Below are 17,154 nucleotides of genomic sequence, written 5' to 3' on the forward strand. Positions count from 1 at the left end.
AGCAGTGATGCTAGCAAGAGCAGTGTGCGGGTTTCTCTTTTTTTTCTCCAATTAAAATGGTCAAAAAGAAGCAAAAATATGTTCTTAGTAAAGAGCAATTTCTCAAGCAAAAATGTTGCTAGGACTGTCTGGTAGTGGTCTGAGTGGGGAGGTGAAAACTGAACATTTGCTGTTATTGGCAAGAGAGGTTTGGAACTTTCTTTCTTATTGGTCAATTAACTAATTTACTAAAACTCCATCCCATCAAAACAGGCGAAGAGTTCAGGCAGTCTTTTCAAACAGCTCTTAAGCTAAAAGGTCATTATCATAATTTCCACAATTTTACACAATTTTAATTTGTCTTAGTGAGCTGCACATTACTGACACCTACATTAGTGCTTTGTGAGCTGGAGGGCCTGCAACTGGCTAGAACACTCATGAAAATGATTCACTAGTATCTTCTGCACGATATCAGTGATAAAGATTCAGATATACCATACCTCATATTGCTCAGTCTTTCATAAGACAATCTTCAAGATATTTGGTGGTAGGTAGTGGTTAGAGCGTTGGACTAGTAACAGGAAGGTTGCAAGATCAAATCCCAGAGCTGACAAGGTAAAATCTGTTGTTCTGCCCCTGAACAAAGCAGTTAACCCACTGTTCCTAGTTCCTAACTGACTTGCCTAGTTAAATAAAGATAAAATACACTTTTGTCTGATTTGTTTTGAAAAGTGACACATATTGCTGCCATTAACATTGTCAACAACCTGTTTGTGTACCTGCAAAAGAGGATCCACCATCTGTAAATAAATGCTCTTTAAACATTTAGAAAAAGGACAGAGATCAGAAAGAGTACTTCCTTTTCGTGTGCTGCTGGATGTGTTTGGGATTTTGATTATACTACAAAACTTACTACAGGGGATTTGCAGACTTTTGCCAGCTGTTGTGCAGTCTTCGTGACTCTCATTGTGTCCTCAATTATCATTGAATGATGATACATTCTTAGATTAGTTAGCAGCTTGATCTACACTTGCAATGTAAAGCTTGTGATGCGTACAATTGAATGTCGGACCCAGAATGACACAGAGACCCTGGAGCAGATGGTGTTTAACTTCTGATATGAATGCAATGCAGTGAGTGAGCAAGTGGGTGTTGTTGTTTTTTCCAGTATTACAGAAACACTTTTGTTGAGAGATACCACAGCTCATGTCAAATATGTTTTCCACCATGCAACACGCATTGATCATTTACTGGTGACACACAGATACAGAATTGTTTTTCTCTCCAATAGCTCCACTACTTCAAAAATAAACGTTTTAATGTTTAAGTTTACTTTTTAATGTTCTTATTTGGAACGTATAGAGAGCATAGACCAATCTGGGCCATTACTGTTCAGTCTACCATGCGAAAGGAACCAGAAGGTCAATGCATCTACTGCGTTGTGTAGATAAAAACCTGCAAACAGTTTAGACCCCTTTAGTCCTGAGATGATAACAGTCTGTAATCTGATGCATTGGGATTGTTCAACTCTTAAACCGCTCAAAGCCACTTGTGGGGTAAAATGCATACTCATTGGATGATGTGGATAGAGAAGCATATTAACATTAATAGCCTGCTCAGAAATACCCTCTATTTTGTACATCTTCTTATCTATTGTCCACTTTTTGAATCCCCACAGGAAGCACCTATTAGGCACAGTTTTTCAAAACGTCCAACTGAAAGAAAGTTGTTGTTATCTGCATTGGGAATTGTATTCATTACAATATATAAAATGTTGATTGAGATTTTAAAGCCTCTTATTCAAGTACCTGTGTGAGGATGTGTAATATTCATCATTTTTAATCTACCCTGCGAAGATTGAACATGCTTGGCAATCCATTTCGAAGTTCTATTTCAGGATTGGTGTCCCATCCACGGGGAGGTTGAGTTAACATAGGCGAATGTGATTAGCATGAGGTTGTAAGAAACAAAACAAAAATCCCAGGACAGAGACTTATCTGATAGGGCAGAAAGCTTAAATTCTTGTTAGTCTAACTGCACTGTCCAATTTACAGTAGCTATTAGAGTGAAAGAATACCATGCTGTTGTTTGAGGAGAGTGCACAATTATGAACTTAAAAAATGTATGAATAAACCAATTAGCCACATTTGGGCAGTCTTGATACAACATTTTGAATAGATATGCAAGATTTCATTGGATCACTCTAAAACTTTGCACATACAGGGCTGCCATCTAGTGGCCAACGTCTAAATTGCGCCTGGGATAGAATAATTCATTATACCATTTCATTTCAAAGATGACGGTACAAAAATATACAAAAAAAATTAGATTTTTTCTTTCTATTATCTTTTACCAGATCTAATGTGTTATATTCTCCTACATTCCTTTCACATTTCCACAAACTTCAAAGTGTTTCCTTTCAAATGGTATCAAGAATATGCATATCCATGCTTCAGGGCCTAAGCTACTAGCAGTTAGATTTGGGTATGTCATTTTAGGCAAAAATTGAAAAAAAGTGGCAGATCTGCATAAACCTATGGTATGATACTGCTTGTGACTACACCCTAATAAGTCATGATCTATTCCTGTCAACTTCACTAATTACTATAATGACCAGCTCTGTCTAGTCAGCAACAAACACCATTTCTGCATTTTCTTCACTTAAATACACAAAGTTATAGTAAAACTATAATAAACAAATGCATGTTCCTAGGGATGAGGTCAATTATAATTTGTCAGAAAACTTGTAATAAAATGTCAACTTAGTTGTACTTAGTATTTTATTAGGATCCACAATTAGCTGCTTTCAAGGCAGTGGCTATTCTTCCTGGGGTCCAAACAGGAAACAAAACACTAATAGAATACATAAAACACAGTACATGACACTACAATAAATCGCAAAATATAATACAAAATATGTAAAAACATCTGTTTGTTTCCTCACAGTCCCTGTCGTTCCATGTTCTTTTATATAAAAAAAAATAAAAAATGGTTTTATTGCTAGCTTGAGTCACCTTGGGGTGGCAGAGAGTTTCATGTAGTCATGGCTCTATTTATTACTGTGTGTTTCCCAGCCCCGGGACTGTGAAGAGACCTCTGGTTGCATGTCGTGTGCAGTCCTGGTTGCAGTCAAAAGTTTGGACACACCTACTCATTCAAGGGTTTTTCCTTTATTTTTACTATTCTCTACATTGTAGAATATTAGTGAAGACATCAAAACTACAACAAAAAAACACACATTGAATCATGTAATAATCAAAAAGTGTTAAACATATCAAAATATATTTTATATTTGAGATTCTTCAAAATAGCCACCTGTTAAGGTTTTCTTCCGGTGAAGGAGAGGCGGACCAAAATGCAGCGTGGTTATTTCGATACATGTTTAATAAAAGATAAACACGAACAATACAAAACAAGACAAGAAACATACTGTGAAAACCTAAACAGCCTTATCTGGTGCAAACAAACACTGAGACAGGAACAATCACCCACGAAACACTCAAAGAATATGGCTGCCTAAATATGGTTCCCAATCAGAGACAACGATAAACACCTGCCTCTGATTGAGAACCACTCCAGGCAGCCATAGACTATTCTAGACAACCCCACTAACCACAATCCCATTACCTACAAAAACCCCAAGACAAAACACACCACATAAATAACCCATGTCACACCCTGGCCTGACCAAAATAATAAAGAAAAACACAAAATACTAAGACTAGGGCGTGACACCACCCTTTGCCTTGATGACAGCTTCGCACACTCTTGGCATCCTCTCAACCAGCTTCATGAGGTAGTCAACTGGATGCATTTCAATTAACAGATGTGCCTTGTTAAAAGATCATATGTGGAATTTCATTCCTTCTTAATGCATTTGAGCCCATCAGTTGTGTTGTGACAAGGTCGGGGTGGTATGCAGAAGATAGCCCTATTTGGTAAAAGACCAAGTCCATATTATAGCAAGAACATCTCAAATAAGCAAATAAAAATGACAGTCCATCATTACTTTAAGACATGAAGGTCAATCAATCTGGAAAATGTCAAAAACTTTGAAAGTTTCTTCAAGTGCAGTAGCAAAAACCATCAAGCGCTATGATGAAACTGGCTCTCATGTGGACCGCCAGAGGAAAGGAAGACCCAGAGTTACCTCTGCTGTGGAGGATAAGTTCATTAGAGTTAACTGCACCTCAGATTTCAGCCCAAAATAACTGCTCCACAGAGTTAAAGTAAAAGACACATCTCGACATCAACTGTTCAGAGGAGACTGTGTGAATCAGCCCTTCATTTTCAAATTGCTGCAAAGAAACCACTACTAAAGGACAGCAATGAGATGAAGAGACTTGCTTGGGCCAAGAAACACGAGCAATGGACATTAGACCGGTGTAAATCTGTTGTTTGGTCTGATGAGTCCAAATTTGGGATTTTTGGTTCTAACCCCTGGTTCTAACTGTGTCTTTGTGAGACGCAGAGTAGGTGAACGGATGATCTCTGCATATGTGGTTCCCGCCGTGAAGTATGGAGGAGGAGGTGTGATGGTGTGGGGGTGCTTGCTGGTGACACTGTCAGTGATTTATTTAGAATTCAAGGCACACTTAACCAGCATGGCTTACACAGCATTCTGCAGCAATACACCATTCCATCTAGTTTGCGCTTTGTGGGACTATCAATTGTTTTTCAACAGGACAATCACCTAAGATAGAAAGAGGAGTGGGAGGCCCCGGTGCACAACGGAGCAAAACACCAGTCTCAACATCAACAGTGAAGAGGCGACTCCTGGATGCTGGCCTTCTAGGCAGAGTTCCTCTGTCCAGTGTCTGTGTTCTCTTGCCCATCTTAATCTTTTATTTTTATTGGCCAGTCTGAGATATGACATTTACTTTGCAACTCTGCCTAGGCCAGCATCCCAGAGTCGCCTCTTCACTGTTGACGTTGAGACAGATGTTTTGCGGGTACTATTTAATGAAGCTGCCAGTTGAGGACTTGTGAGGCGTCTGTTTCTCAAACTAGACACTCTAATGTACTTGTCCTCTTCCTCAGTTGTTTACCAGGTCCTCCCGCCCCTCTTTCCATTCTGGTTAGGGCCAGTTTGCACTGTTCTGTGAAGTGAGTAGTACACAGCGTTGCACGAGATCTTCAGTTTCTTGGCAATTTCTCGGATGGGATAGCCTTAATTTCTCAGAACAAGAACAGACTGATGAGTTTCAGAAGAAAGTTCTTTGTTTCTGGACATTTTGAGCCTGTAATCAAAGCTACAAATGCTGATGCCCCAGATGCTTTTCTTTGAAAAACAAGGACATTTCTAAGTGGCCCCAAACTTTTGAACAGTAATGTATATTCTCTAGGTATAGCCTGAATAATAACCTACGGCAGTAAACTGCTGCATTGTTATTCTAACACTTAATTGTTTCTGTATAGAAAGTTGACATCTACTTTTCTCTGCTCTCTCACTACAGCCAGTGAAGAGTCCATTTTGAAATGAGCAGGCACTGGAAGAAGTTATTGTGAAGCTCTTCACACAGCTCCTGAAATGTTCCACTGTTTTCTTCTTGTATATACTTGGTCAAAAACTCTCTGGCGGTTGTTTTATTGACGTGTGCGTTCTAACCTATAAACCCTCACTTTGAAACCAGATAGAGTATGTTGTAGTTATTTACATGGCATACAAAATAATGGCTTGCTTTTTGGATTCAGAACTGTAACATCACAAATGCAGTATTGTAAATTAAGTTAAATGTTTTGTACCCTAGTTACACAGCCTCATGACAATGTCATAAATGCTACATGATAAATACATAGTAAACATTTCAATTGTTGTTCTTTCTTCATTTACATTGCACTTGCTTCACCTTTTTCCTGACACTTGTTTTGCTATCAAGTCATGATTATACTAAATTGCATTTATTTTCAGCAAACTTAACATGTGTAAATATTTGTATGAACATAATAAGATTCAACAACTGAGACATAAACTGAACAAGTTCCACAGATATATGACTAACAGAAATGGAATAATGTGTGAAAAAATGGGAGGGGGGGAAATCAAAATCAAAAGTAGCAGTCAGTATCTGGTGTGGCCACCAGCTGCATTAAGTACTGCAGTGCATCTCCTCCTCATGGACTGCACCAGATTTGCCACTACTTGCTGTGAGATGTCACCCCACTCTTCCACCAAGGCACCTGCAAGTTCCCGGGCATTTCTGGGGGGAATGGTCCTAGCCCTCACCCTCCGATCCAGCAGGTCCCAGACGTGCTCAATGGGATTGAGATCCAGGCTCTTTGCTGGCCATGGCAGAACACTGGCATTCCTGTCTTGCAGGAAATCACGCACAGAACGAGAAGTATGGCTGGTGGCATTGTCATGCTGGAGGGTCATGTCAGGATGAGCCTGCTGGAAGGGTATCACATGAGGGAGGAGGATGTCTTCCCTGTAACTTACAGCGTTGAGATTGCCTGCTGTGACAACAAGCTCAGTCCGATGATGTTGTGACACACCGCAACCAGACCATGACGAACCCTCCACCTCCAAATCGATCCTACTCCAGAGTACAGGCCTCGGTGTAACACTCATTCCTTCGATGATAAACGCAAATCCAACCATCACTCCTGGTGAGACAAAACCGCAACTCGTCAGTGAAGAGCACTTTTGCCAGTCCTGTCTGTTCCAGCGACGGTGGGTTTGTGCCCATAGGTGATGTTGTTGCCGGTGATGTCTGGTGAGGACCTGCCTTACAACAGGCCTACAAGCCCTCAGTCCAGCCTCTCTCAGCCTATTGCGGACAGTCTGAGCACTGATGGAGGGATTGTGCGTTCCTGGTGTAACGCAGGCAGTTGTTGTTGCCATCCTGTACCTGTCCCACAGGTGTGATGTTCGGATGTACCAATCCTGTGCAGGTGTTGTTACACATGTTCTGCCACTGCGAGGACGATCAGCTGTCTGTCCTACCTCCATGTAGTGCTCTCTTTGGTGACTCACAGTACGGACATTGCAATTTATTGCCCTGGCCACATCTGCAGTCCTCATGCCTCCTTGCAGCATGCCTAAGGCACGTTCATGCAGATGAGCAGGGACCCTGGGCATCTTTCTTTTGGTGTTTTTCAGAGTCAGTAGAACGGCCTCTTTAGTGTCCTAAGTTTTCATAACTGTTTACGTGTTTAAACCCTTTACAATGCAGATCTGTGAAGTAATTTGGATTTTTACGAATTATCTTTGAAAGACAGGGTCCTGAAAAAGGGACGTTTCTTTTTTTGCTGAGTTGATTATAGAATAAGAAAAAGTTACACTTAAGAAATCTTCATCCGCCAACTCAAATATATGTTAGGGTACTTTCTAAACTTTTAGAAACTATGAAACTGATATTACAAAAATGATTAAATATTGATCATAAACAAAGTCTTACTGTCTTCCGTGTCATGGCCATGCACGTGAATACGGGGGCTGTGGTCTGTCTGCTGTCATGACTGGAGTGGATCCAACAACTGACTTCAGGTGAAGCAAACATCTGACCTGACACTCACTGTATGTGTTATGTTAGCATGGCTGAAAGGCAAAGGTGCCAAGCCACAGTAATTCAAGCTCATCCCCAATCTAAATATAAGCAGCAACAATGACAGAAGTGGTTAATAATAGCATGAGACAAAAGCTTTATTTGTCAACTACGTATATCATCCTACCTGTTATCAACTATAGTGCACTATTAAAAATGATTAATGGACGAGTTCCAATGTATTGCCTTCCTCACTGAGAAAATATTCAAATGACAGGGTCATGACACCCATTTAACCTCGTGTTGACAACCATCTTGAAATGCGCTTCAGCAGTCTCCTGCCCGAGAACGTTTTGTCTGGGATTACAGAAGCAAGCTGGTGCAACAGACCATGTGACCTAACCCAGGGGCAGGAACGTACAGTCCCACACAGACCTTGACATTTCATAACACGTGTATTCTTACAACGTGTATTCTTGGGCAAGTTATTATGGACTACCGACCATGCTCTCATTTCAATGATTGGCATGTGGATTTGCATAACATAACATGATAACATTTGGATAGCATGACATTGATTCAACTTTGAACAATAATATATTCCATGAGATATTATGCACCACAAAAATATTGGCTGAGGGTGTATGGTCTTTACACAAAATTGTGTGATTACAACATCTTTATCTCTATGGAATCACTATCTGTATGATTTCTGATGGATGTTTGGGGGGGTCTTTCATGGAAGAATGTATGAATGTAATTTGTGGATATTATATTTTGCTCACTTAACAGGTAAAACAATGGTAGCCCACCCACAGTTGATACAGAGTGTGAGAATATTGTCTTTGAAACAACTTCACCAAGTGGACTGAGGACACACATCTGTAGCTTACAGGCACAGTATGGCTACTTTTACACAGGCATCCCAATTCTGATATTTTTTCCACAAATGGTCTTTTGACCAATCACATCAGATCTTTTTACATCAGATCTTCTTCAGAGCTATTCTGATTGGTCAAAAGACCAATAAGTGACAATAGGACCAGAATTGGGCTCCCTGTGTAAATGCTAGGTTTGATCGGTACTTTTACTTCAGCTGCCCCAACTTGACATCCAGTCCCTCTTTATTTATCCTTCATATTACTCAAATTCAGTTAAAAGGAAGTGATACCAACTGGTGATAAATACATGTGTAATTTATTTCCATTTAATTTGCATGTCAATAAGGAACTATCTAACAATACACTTCTGTAGCCTAAAATACACTAGTATTGCCATTCCCATGTGTAAACAGTACTTTGGCTTGGCTGAGGTGAACTAATTCCCTAGACATGTGCTTTCTTTGAGTTTAGACTATTATACACCACTGATACAATTACATAAAGCCATTTCAGTGCTGCATGGGAAAATTCAACAGCTTACAGGATTTAGTTAACTGGATTAGTGCTAGATTTAGGACCAGTATGTGAAAATAATCAGTGAGCTCGTCTGTTCCTTGGGTATATAAGGATCCTAGACAGAAGAGAAACACAGTCGAAGAGAAACACATACCTACAACTTCATTGAAACTTCAACCACTTGCTTTGTTCCATTACAGGTAAGTTTTGGAACTTTTCATGAGAATGTTGTTCAAATGTTGCTGCTAATATAGATTTATCTGATTATGTGGCTTTGTTAAATATTTTTTATAAAATGGTTTGTAAATACTTTTATCTGGGACCAATTTGTAGAGAAACTTTGAGAGAAGATGAGATAAACTTTGAAACGTTCCACCATAGTCAGCTTGTCAGTTTACCAAGTGATGACATGGAATTGTTAACAATTGAGAGGAATAGCTATTGTGCTCTATCAAAATAGACATGCTAATGTCACTTTAATTTGTTCTTACATGCGTATACAATTCTACTAATGTAATTTCTGTCTCCTCTAGAAATGAATTTCCATATGCTCGCCCTGGTGGTCGTGCTCCTGGTGGGTCTGGAGCAGAGCTGGGCTGCCTCCTGTGTGGTGGACAGCTTCACAGTCAAGGAGGACTTTGACCCCAAGAGAGTGAGTACAGCCGACAATACACAGGTTGTGTAGTACGTAGTCTATAGCAGACCTACCTGCAAGGTTGCAGTACATCTATCTGTTTCATGTGTGCCAGTACTACTGTACGCAGTTAGACAAATATTGTGACACTCTCCAGTATGCAGGAAATTATTATTGCTGAGGCTACAACAGTCCTACATGCAAGGCCCTTCAACTAACCTGTTGTTGTTTATGCGTGTGCGCTCCAGTACGCAGGGAAGTGGTACGCTCTGCAGAAGAAGGACCCTGAGGGTCTGTTCCTCCAGGACAACATCTCAGCGGAGTACACCATCGGTGACGACGGCTCCATGGTTGCCTCCTCCAAGGGCCGTGTCACACTGTTCGGGTAAGAGAGCTGGAGATTATTTCTGATGAAATGGTAATAGTCTTAGAAATGTGCCATTCCCTAGTCATTCAGTTTGTTGGAGTGAAAACATAAGGCTTACCTGTACGTGTTGCTCGTAATTGTATTCTAGTACTGTATCTGTGATGAGTAACTACACTGAGCAAAAATATAAACGCAACATGTAAAGTGTTGGTCCCATGTTTCATGAGCTGAAATAAAAGGTCCCTGAAATTGTCCATGCACAAAAAAACGTATTTATTTAAAATGATGTGCACATATTTGTTTACATTACTATTAGTGAGCATTTCTCCTTTGCCAAGATAATCCATCTACCTGACAGGTGTGGCATATCATGAAGCTGATTAAACAGCATGATCATTACACAGGTGCACTTTGTGCTGGGGACAATAAAAATGTTCAGTTTTGTCACACGACATAATACCAAAGATGTCTCAAGTTTTGATGGAGTGTGGAATTGGAATGGTGACTACAGGAAGGTCCACCAGAGCTGTTGCCAAGTAATTGAATGTTAATTTCTCTACCATAAGTCGGGTCCAAAATCGTTTTAGAGAATTTGGCAGTGCGTCCAACTGGCCTCACAACCATAGATCACGTGTATGAAAAAGAATAGAAAATCAGAACCTTACAGATAATGCATGGATAATGTTGCAAGGATCCGTACAAAATTCCTGGAAGCTGAAAATGGCCCAGTACTTCCATGGCCTGTATTCTCACCAGAAATGTCACCCATTGAACATGTTTGGGATGCTCTGGATTGACGTGTACGACAGCGTGCTCCAGTTCCCGCCAATATCCAGCAACTTTGCACAGCCATTGAAGAGGAGTGGAACAACATTCCGCGGGCCTCAATCAACAGCCTGATCAACTCTATGCGAGGGAGATGTGTCGTGCTACAAATGGTGGTCACACCAGATACTGACTGATTTCTGATCCACACTCCTACTTTAAGGTATCTGTGACCAACAGATGCGCATGTGTATTCCCAGCCATGTGAAATCTGTAGATTAGGGCCTAATTTATTTATTTCAATTGACTGATTTTCTTATATGAACTGAAACTCGAAATTGTTGAAATTGTTGCATGTTGTGTTTATATTTTTGTTCAGTACCAGTACCATACAGTACCAGTCAAAGATTATGACGCACCTACTCAATTAATTTTTTACAACTATTTTTGAAACTATTTTTTACAAAACTATGAAGTAACACATATAGAATCATGTAGTAACCATGATTCTTCAAAGTAGCCACCCTTTGCCTTGATGACAGCATTGTACACTATCTTTGATGACAGCTTTGGCATTCTCTCAACCAGCTTCACCTGGAATGCTTTTCCAACAGTCTTGAAGGAGTTCCTGCATATTCTGAGCACTTGTTGTTATTCCTTCACTCTGCCGTCCAACTCATCCCAAAGCACCTCAATGGGGTTGAGGTCGGGTGATTGTGGAGGCCAGGTCATCTAATGCATCACTCTCCTTCTTGGTCAAATGGCCCTTACACAGCCTGGAGGTGTATTGGGTCATTGTCCTGTTGAAAAACAATTGATAGTCCCACTAAGCGCAAACCAGATAGGATGGTGTATCGCTGCATAATTCTGTGGTAGCCATGCTGTTTAAGTGTGCCTTGAATTCTAAATAAATAACCGACGAGTCACCAGCAAAGCACCCCAACACCGTTACACCTCCACCTCCATGCTTCATGATGTGTACCACACATGCAGAGATCATACGTTAACCTACTCTGCGTCTCACAAAAGCACATTGGTTGGAACCAAAAATCTCAAATTCAGACTCATCAGACCAAAGGAAAGATTTTCACCAGTCCAATGTCCATTGCTCGTGTTTCTTGGCCCAAGCAAGTCTCTTCTTATTACTGGTGTCCTTTAGTAGTGGTTTCTTTGCAGCAATTCAACCTTAAAGGCCTGATTCACGCAATCTCCTTTGAACATTTGATGTTGAGATGTGTCTGAGGTGCGGTTATTTGCCTATTTCTGAGGCTGGTAACTCTAATGAACTTATCCTCTTCCGCAGAGGTAACTCTAAGACTTCCTTTCCTGTGACGGTCCTCATCAAATCAAATTTTATTAGTCACGTGTTGAATACAACAGGTGTAGACCTAACAGTGAAATGCTTACTTAAGAGCCCCTAACCAACAATGCAGTTTAAAAAAATACGGATAAGAATAAGAAATAAAAGTAACAAGTAATTAAAGAGCAGCAGTAAGATAACAATAGCGAGACAATATTAAGGGGGTACCGGTACAGAGTTGATGTGCGGGGGCACCGGTTAGTTGAGGTAATATGTACATGTAGGTAGAGTTATTAAATTGACTATGCATAGATGATAACAACAGAGAGTAGCAGCAGTGTAAAAGGGGGGGGGGGGGGGGGGGGGGGCAATGCAAATAGTCTGGGTAGCAATTTGATTAGGTGTTCAGGAGTCTTATGGCTTGGGGGTAGAAGCTGTTTAGAAGCCTCTTGGACCTAGACTTGGCGCTCTGGTACCGCTTGCCATGCGGTAGCAGAGAGAACAGTCTATGACTAGGGTGGCTGGAGTCTTTGGCAATTTTTAGGGACTTCCTCTGACACAGCCTGGTATAGAGGTCCTGGATGGCAGGAAGCTTGGCCCCAGTGAGATACTGGGCCCTTCGCACCACCCTTTGTAGTGTCTTGCAGTCGGAGGCTCCCGATGGTGCAGCTGTAGAACCTTTTGAGGATCTGAGGATCCATGGCAAATATTTTCAGTCTCCTGAGGAGGAATAGGTTTTGTAATGCACTCTTCACGACTGTTTTTGGTGTGCTTGGACCATGTTAGTTTGTTGGTGATGTGGACATGAAGGAACTTGAAGCTCTCAACCTGCTCCTCTGCAGCCCCATCGATGAGAATGGGGGTGTGCTCGGTCCTCTTTCTCCTGTGGTCCACAATCATCTCCGTTGTCTTGATCATGTTGAGGGAGAGGTTGTTGTCCTGGCACCACACGGCCAGGTATCTGACCTCCTCCCTATAGGAGAGCCAGTTACCTCATAGTGCTTGATGGTTTTTGCAACTGCATTTGAAGAAACTGTCAAAGCTCTTGAAATGTTACGGATTGACTGACCTTCATGTCTTAAAGTAATGATGGTCTGTCGTTTCTCTTTGCTTATTTGAGCTATTCTTGCCATATTATGGACTTGGTCTTTTACCAAATAGGGCTATCTTCTGAAGAAGGAAAGAAATTCCACATATTATCTTTTAACAAGGCACACCTGTTAATTGAAGCTGGTTGAGAGGATGTCAAGAGTGTGCAAAGCTGTCATCAAGGCAAAGGGTGGCTACTTTGAAGAATCTCAAATTTAAAATATATTTTGATTTGTTTAACACTTTTTTGGTTACTACATGATTCCATGTGTGTTATTTCATAGTTTTGATGTCTTCACTATTATTCTACAATGTAGAAAACAGTAAAAATAAAGAAAAACCCTTGAATGAGTAGGCGTGTCCAAACGTTTGACTGGTACTGTATATTACAATAGCTTTTTCCACCATTGACATCCATCTTCAGATTCTGGGTTGTGTGCGCTGACATGGCTGCCCAGTACACTGTGCCTGACTCTGCCAACCCTGGAAAGATGTTCATGAACTACCAGGGCCTGGCCAGCTATCTGTCCAGCGGAGGTACATTTTCTAAATAAATATATATATATATGCCATTTAGCCAGCGCTTTATCCTTAGCGACTTAGTTATGCGTGCATACATTTTTATGTGTCGGTGGCCCTAGAAGCGAAAACCACAATCCTGGTGTGGCACGCGCCATGCTCTACCAACTGATTACTACAAGACCACAATATACCCTTATAGACAATATGCCTATACACTTACAGGCACAGAGACACATCATTAACAACCAACAGTAAGCCACCCTCGAGACTCACAGTATACTCTCCTCTTTTCTCAGGTGACAACTATTGGGTGATTGACACCGACTATGAAAACTATGCCATCACCTATGCCTGCCGTACCCTAAAGGACGATGGAAGCTGTGAGGATGGTTACTCCCTTATCTTCTCTCGTAACCCCCGTGGCCTGCCCCCAACCATCCAGAGGAGCATTCGCGCCAAGCAAGAGGAGATCTGCATGGCCGGACAGTTTGAGCCTGTGCTGCAGTCTGGTAAGTGTCCAATTAGATTTTATTAATACAGCCCTTCTTACATCAAGTCATTACAAAGTGCTTTTTTTTGGATGGTCTATGTTCTAGAAGTTCATTCCCCACCTGACCCCATTTTTCATACCCTCTCCTCAACAGGAGCTTGCTAAACGTCTACCACAAAGGAACTTGTGCTGCCAAAGGATCCCTACTGGCTTGGACAGAGACACCTACTGACGACTGAAGAGGGAAATTGCATACAAATGATTTTTTTATGCAAGTAATTCTATGCCCCCTTAAATTAAAGGGCATGACGTCTGCACCAACCCAATCACTGAAATTGATTTAGAAAAATGTATTGAATGTGGTGTACTGTACATCACAGAATGACCTAAATCAGTATTAACACCACAGTGTTGTTTCACTCATTCACTTTTCATCAGTTTGTGTTGGCGACAATAAAACATTTGAAGGTAACTTTGCGTTGTCAGTGACTTTGTGAATACATTGTCCATGGACATGAGCATTCTAATGTTATCGCTGGCTGATGAGCTTGAAAAAAGATTCAAGGTGGTTAAAAAAAAAAATCACAAAGCTTTTACTTATTGAATGTGACATTTCTAAATATTTCTAAATATATTAGAGAACTCCACCTCAAACGTCTTAATGCATTTACAAATGAAACAGAACACGTCCTGAATTCCTTCATCCTCATCACCACACTAGAAGGAGATCAATAAAATAGAGCTAGGGTATTGATGATTTAACAGTACAGTATGAAAATACCATCTGGAGAAATATAATACCAATGTATCAGTAAGACGTGGATTATACATACTGTCATCACAAACCATGTGAGATGGTGGCACTGACCTGGTTTGGCCTGGCCTTGCTCATACATACACATGTATGACGAGGAATGAGGGCACAGAGAGTTTTGCCCGCAGGGTTTGGATGCCCTCCACATGGAAGGGCAGTGGTCCATCCACCTGAAGATCCTGGAGTCAAATCAACACAATAATTTCAGCTCAGCTATAAACACCAGAGTTAATTCCATAGAAAATGACCATGGTCATACATTGCTGTCACTCAGAATTAAGAGGATTATGTTATGTGATTTTGACTGAAATACAAACTTACCTGTTGAGAGTAAGATTCGTTATTTCAGAGGGTGTTTGGAAGAAGGTGTTTTTCTTCATGTACTTCCATGTTCCTCATCTGTCTGAATTTCTCTGCTGTGGGGTAATCTAAGCTGCCCATGCTCTGCCACGTCTGGGACAGGTTGGTAACATTGTTGTCCAAGTAATATGTCATATACACAAGTCCTGAAGTCAAAATCACAATCATGAAACATCTGAAGTTGAAGCATGAAGTTGAAGACTAACTCTATTGCTCATCTATTAACAAGGGTCAGATCCAATACAGTATACAGTATGTCAACATAATGTCAACACAGTATGTCAACATAGTGTAAAATGAGTTCTGACAAGTTTTAATCTGAACTGCAATTTTGTTTGCAACATAAAAAAAAATATTTAAAGTTCAGTATATACATGCATATGAAGAAAGACAATTAAAGTCCTGATTTGGAGACAGATTCAGTACCACCTAAATTCTCCACATACAGAGAAACAAGGAAGAAGGCTGCAGGAAAGGTAATGGAGGAAAAGAAACAGAAAACGTCAATGAGCAGCGCACTGGTCTCACTGGAGATGCAAGGCAACACGGGTTGGCAACCACACTACTCCTCTTCCCATCATACCAGTGCAGGTGAAGGTATCCAATTCGAACAAAGCCCTTTCCTATATCCAGGAAGCAGTGCAAGCTTCTGCACCAAAGCTTTAAAAAGAAAGTTGCATGTGAAGGAGGATAAAAAACAGAATCTTTCTGCGTACTATGGGACAAGAAAAAACAGTCAACAGCTCCATTGTGACTGGCTTCGAAGTATGCAGTCTAGAAGGTAAAGAATTAATTAAACTACCAGAGTTGTACACCCAAGGCGAAATCCTGGTCATGAGAGAGCATATCCCTACTCAAGAAGCAGTAAAGAAGTGGAGTTATCTGAAATAGTTTCAGTAATCTCAAATCTCACATTGACATTGAACTGCTAATTGGGATAATTGCACCAACATTTATGGAACTGTGGAAGGTGATTAACAGGTGTTAAGGAAGTGATCAGTCAGAGTCTTACTGAGTACAGGATGACAGTGCATATGTTTTGGGGACTCATCCAGTTGTGATAGTTATGCTCTGAAGAAGACTGCACAGGATAACAAGAGCAGCTTCTCAGTTGAAGCAGTTGACACCATCAAAGACAACTTCCATGTAGATGACTGCTTGAAGTCTATACCAACTGAAGGGCAAGCCATAGTACTGTGCAAACAATTCAAGACTGTCGGTTGATTAAATGGATCAGCAACAAACCACTCTGTCTTGGCCTTGATTCAAGAGGCAGAGAGAGTCAAGGAGGTGAAGAACCTCGACTCAGACAAAGAACACCTCCCTTTAGAATGAGCCCTGAGGGTTCAGTGGTGTGTAGAAGAGGAAACATTCAAGTTTCAAGTGGCCATGAATAATCAATCCTTTACCAGGAGAGGTATTCTGTGTACTGTTAGTTCTGTGTACGATCTGCTTGGATTTCTAGCTCTGTTCATATTCACCACAAAGCACATCCTGCACGAGTTATGTAAGCTTAACTATGGATGGGATGATGAAATTCCAGAGGCCTACATCCAATCATGGCAAAGATGGCTGGTAGACCTACAGCAGAGTGAGGCCTTCAGTAACAACAGGTGCATCAAGCCAAATAACTTTTGACAGATCAAGTCAGCCCAACTGTACCACTTCTGTGATGCAAGTGAATCAGGGTACTGCAACGTAAACTACCTGAGATTGACCAATTCTGAAGATCACGTGCATTTACAGTGCCTTGCGAAAGTATTCGGCCCCCTTGAACTTTGCGACCTTTTGCCACATTTCAGGCTTCAAACATAAAGATATAAAACTGTATTTTTTTGTGAAGAATCAACAACAAGTGGGACACAATCATGAAGTGGAACGACATTTATTGGATATTTCAAACTTTTTTAACAAATCAAAAACTGAAAAATTGGGCGTGCAAAATTATTC

The 17,154-nt window shown here is 40.8% G+C and overlaps 1 protein-coding gene across 1 annotated transcript; it reads left to right on the forward strand.

Annotated features, from left to right (window-relative positions):
• Nucleotides 1-8,970: 8,970 nt before the first annotated feature.
• LOC139411053 (purpurin-like) lies at nucleotides 8,971-14,502 on the forward strand. Its single transcript, XM_071156847.1, has 6 exons — nucleotides 8,971-9,063; nucleotides 9,397-9,515; nucleotides 9,746-9,882; nucleotides 13,443-13,555; nucleotides 13,837-14,049; nucleotides 14,185-14,502. Exons 2-6 carry the CDS (start codon nucleotides 9,399-9,401, stop codon nucleotides 14,193-14,195), a joined length of 591 nt encoding a protein of 196 aa, XP_071012948.1. The 5' UTR covers nucleotides 8,971-9,063; nucleotides 9,397-9,398; the 3' UTR covers nucleotides 14,196-14,502.
• Nucleotides 14,503-17,154: the final 2,652 nt, after the last annotated feature.

Source organism: Oncorhynchus clarkii, chromosome 6 (assembly GCF_045791955.1).
Source record: "Oncorhynchus clarkii lewisi isolate Uvic-CL-2024 chromosome 6, UVic_Ocla_1.0, whole genome shotgun sequence".
Taxonomy (NCBI): domain Eukaryota; kingdom Metazoa; phylum Chordata; class Actinopteri; order Salmoniformes; family Salmonidae; genus Oncorhynchus; species Oncorhynchus clarkii.

Excerpts from the sequence above, each read along its gene's own strand:
- LOC139411053 (XM_071156847.1), top strand. The coding sequence starts at position 9,399 with ATGAATTTCCATATGCTCGCCCTGGTGGTCGTGCTCCTGGTGGGTCTG. Across the intron at positions 9,516-9,745 it reads AGGACTTTGACCCCAAGAGA|TACGCAGGGAAGTGGTACGC; the intron begins GTGAGTACAGCC and ends TGTGCGCTCCAG. Across the intron at positions 9,883-13,442 it reads GGCCGTGTCACACTGTTCGG|ATTCTGGGTTGTGTGCGCTG; the intron begins GTAAGAGAGCTG and ends ATCCATCTTCAG.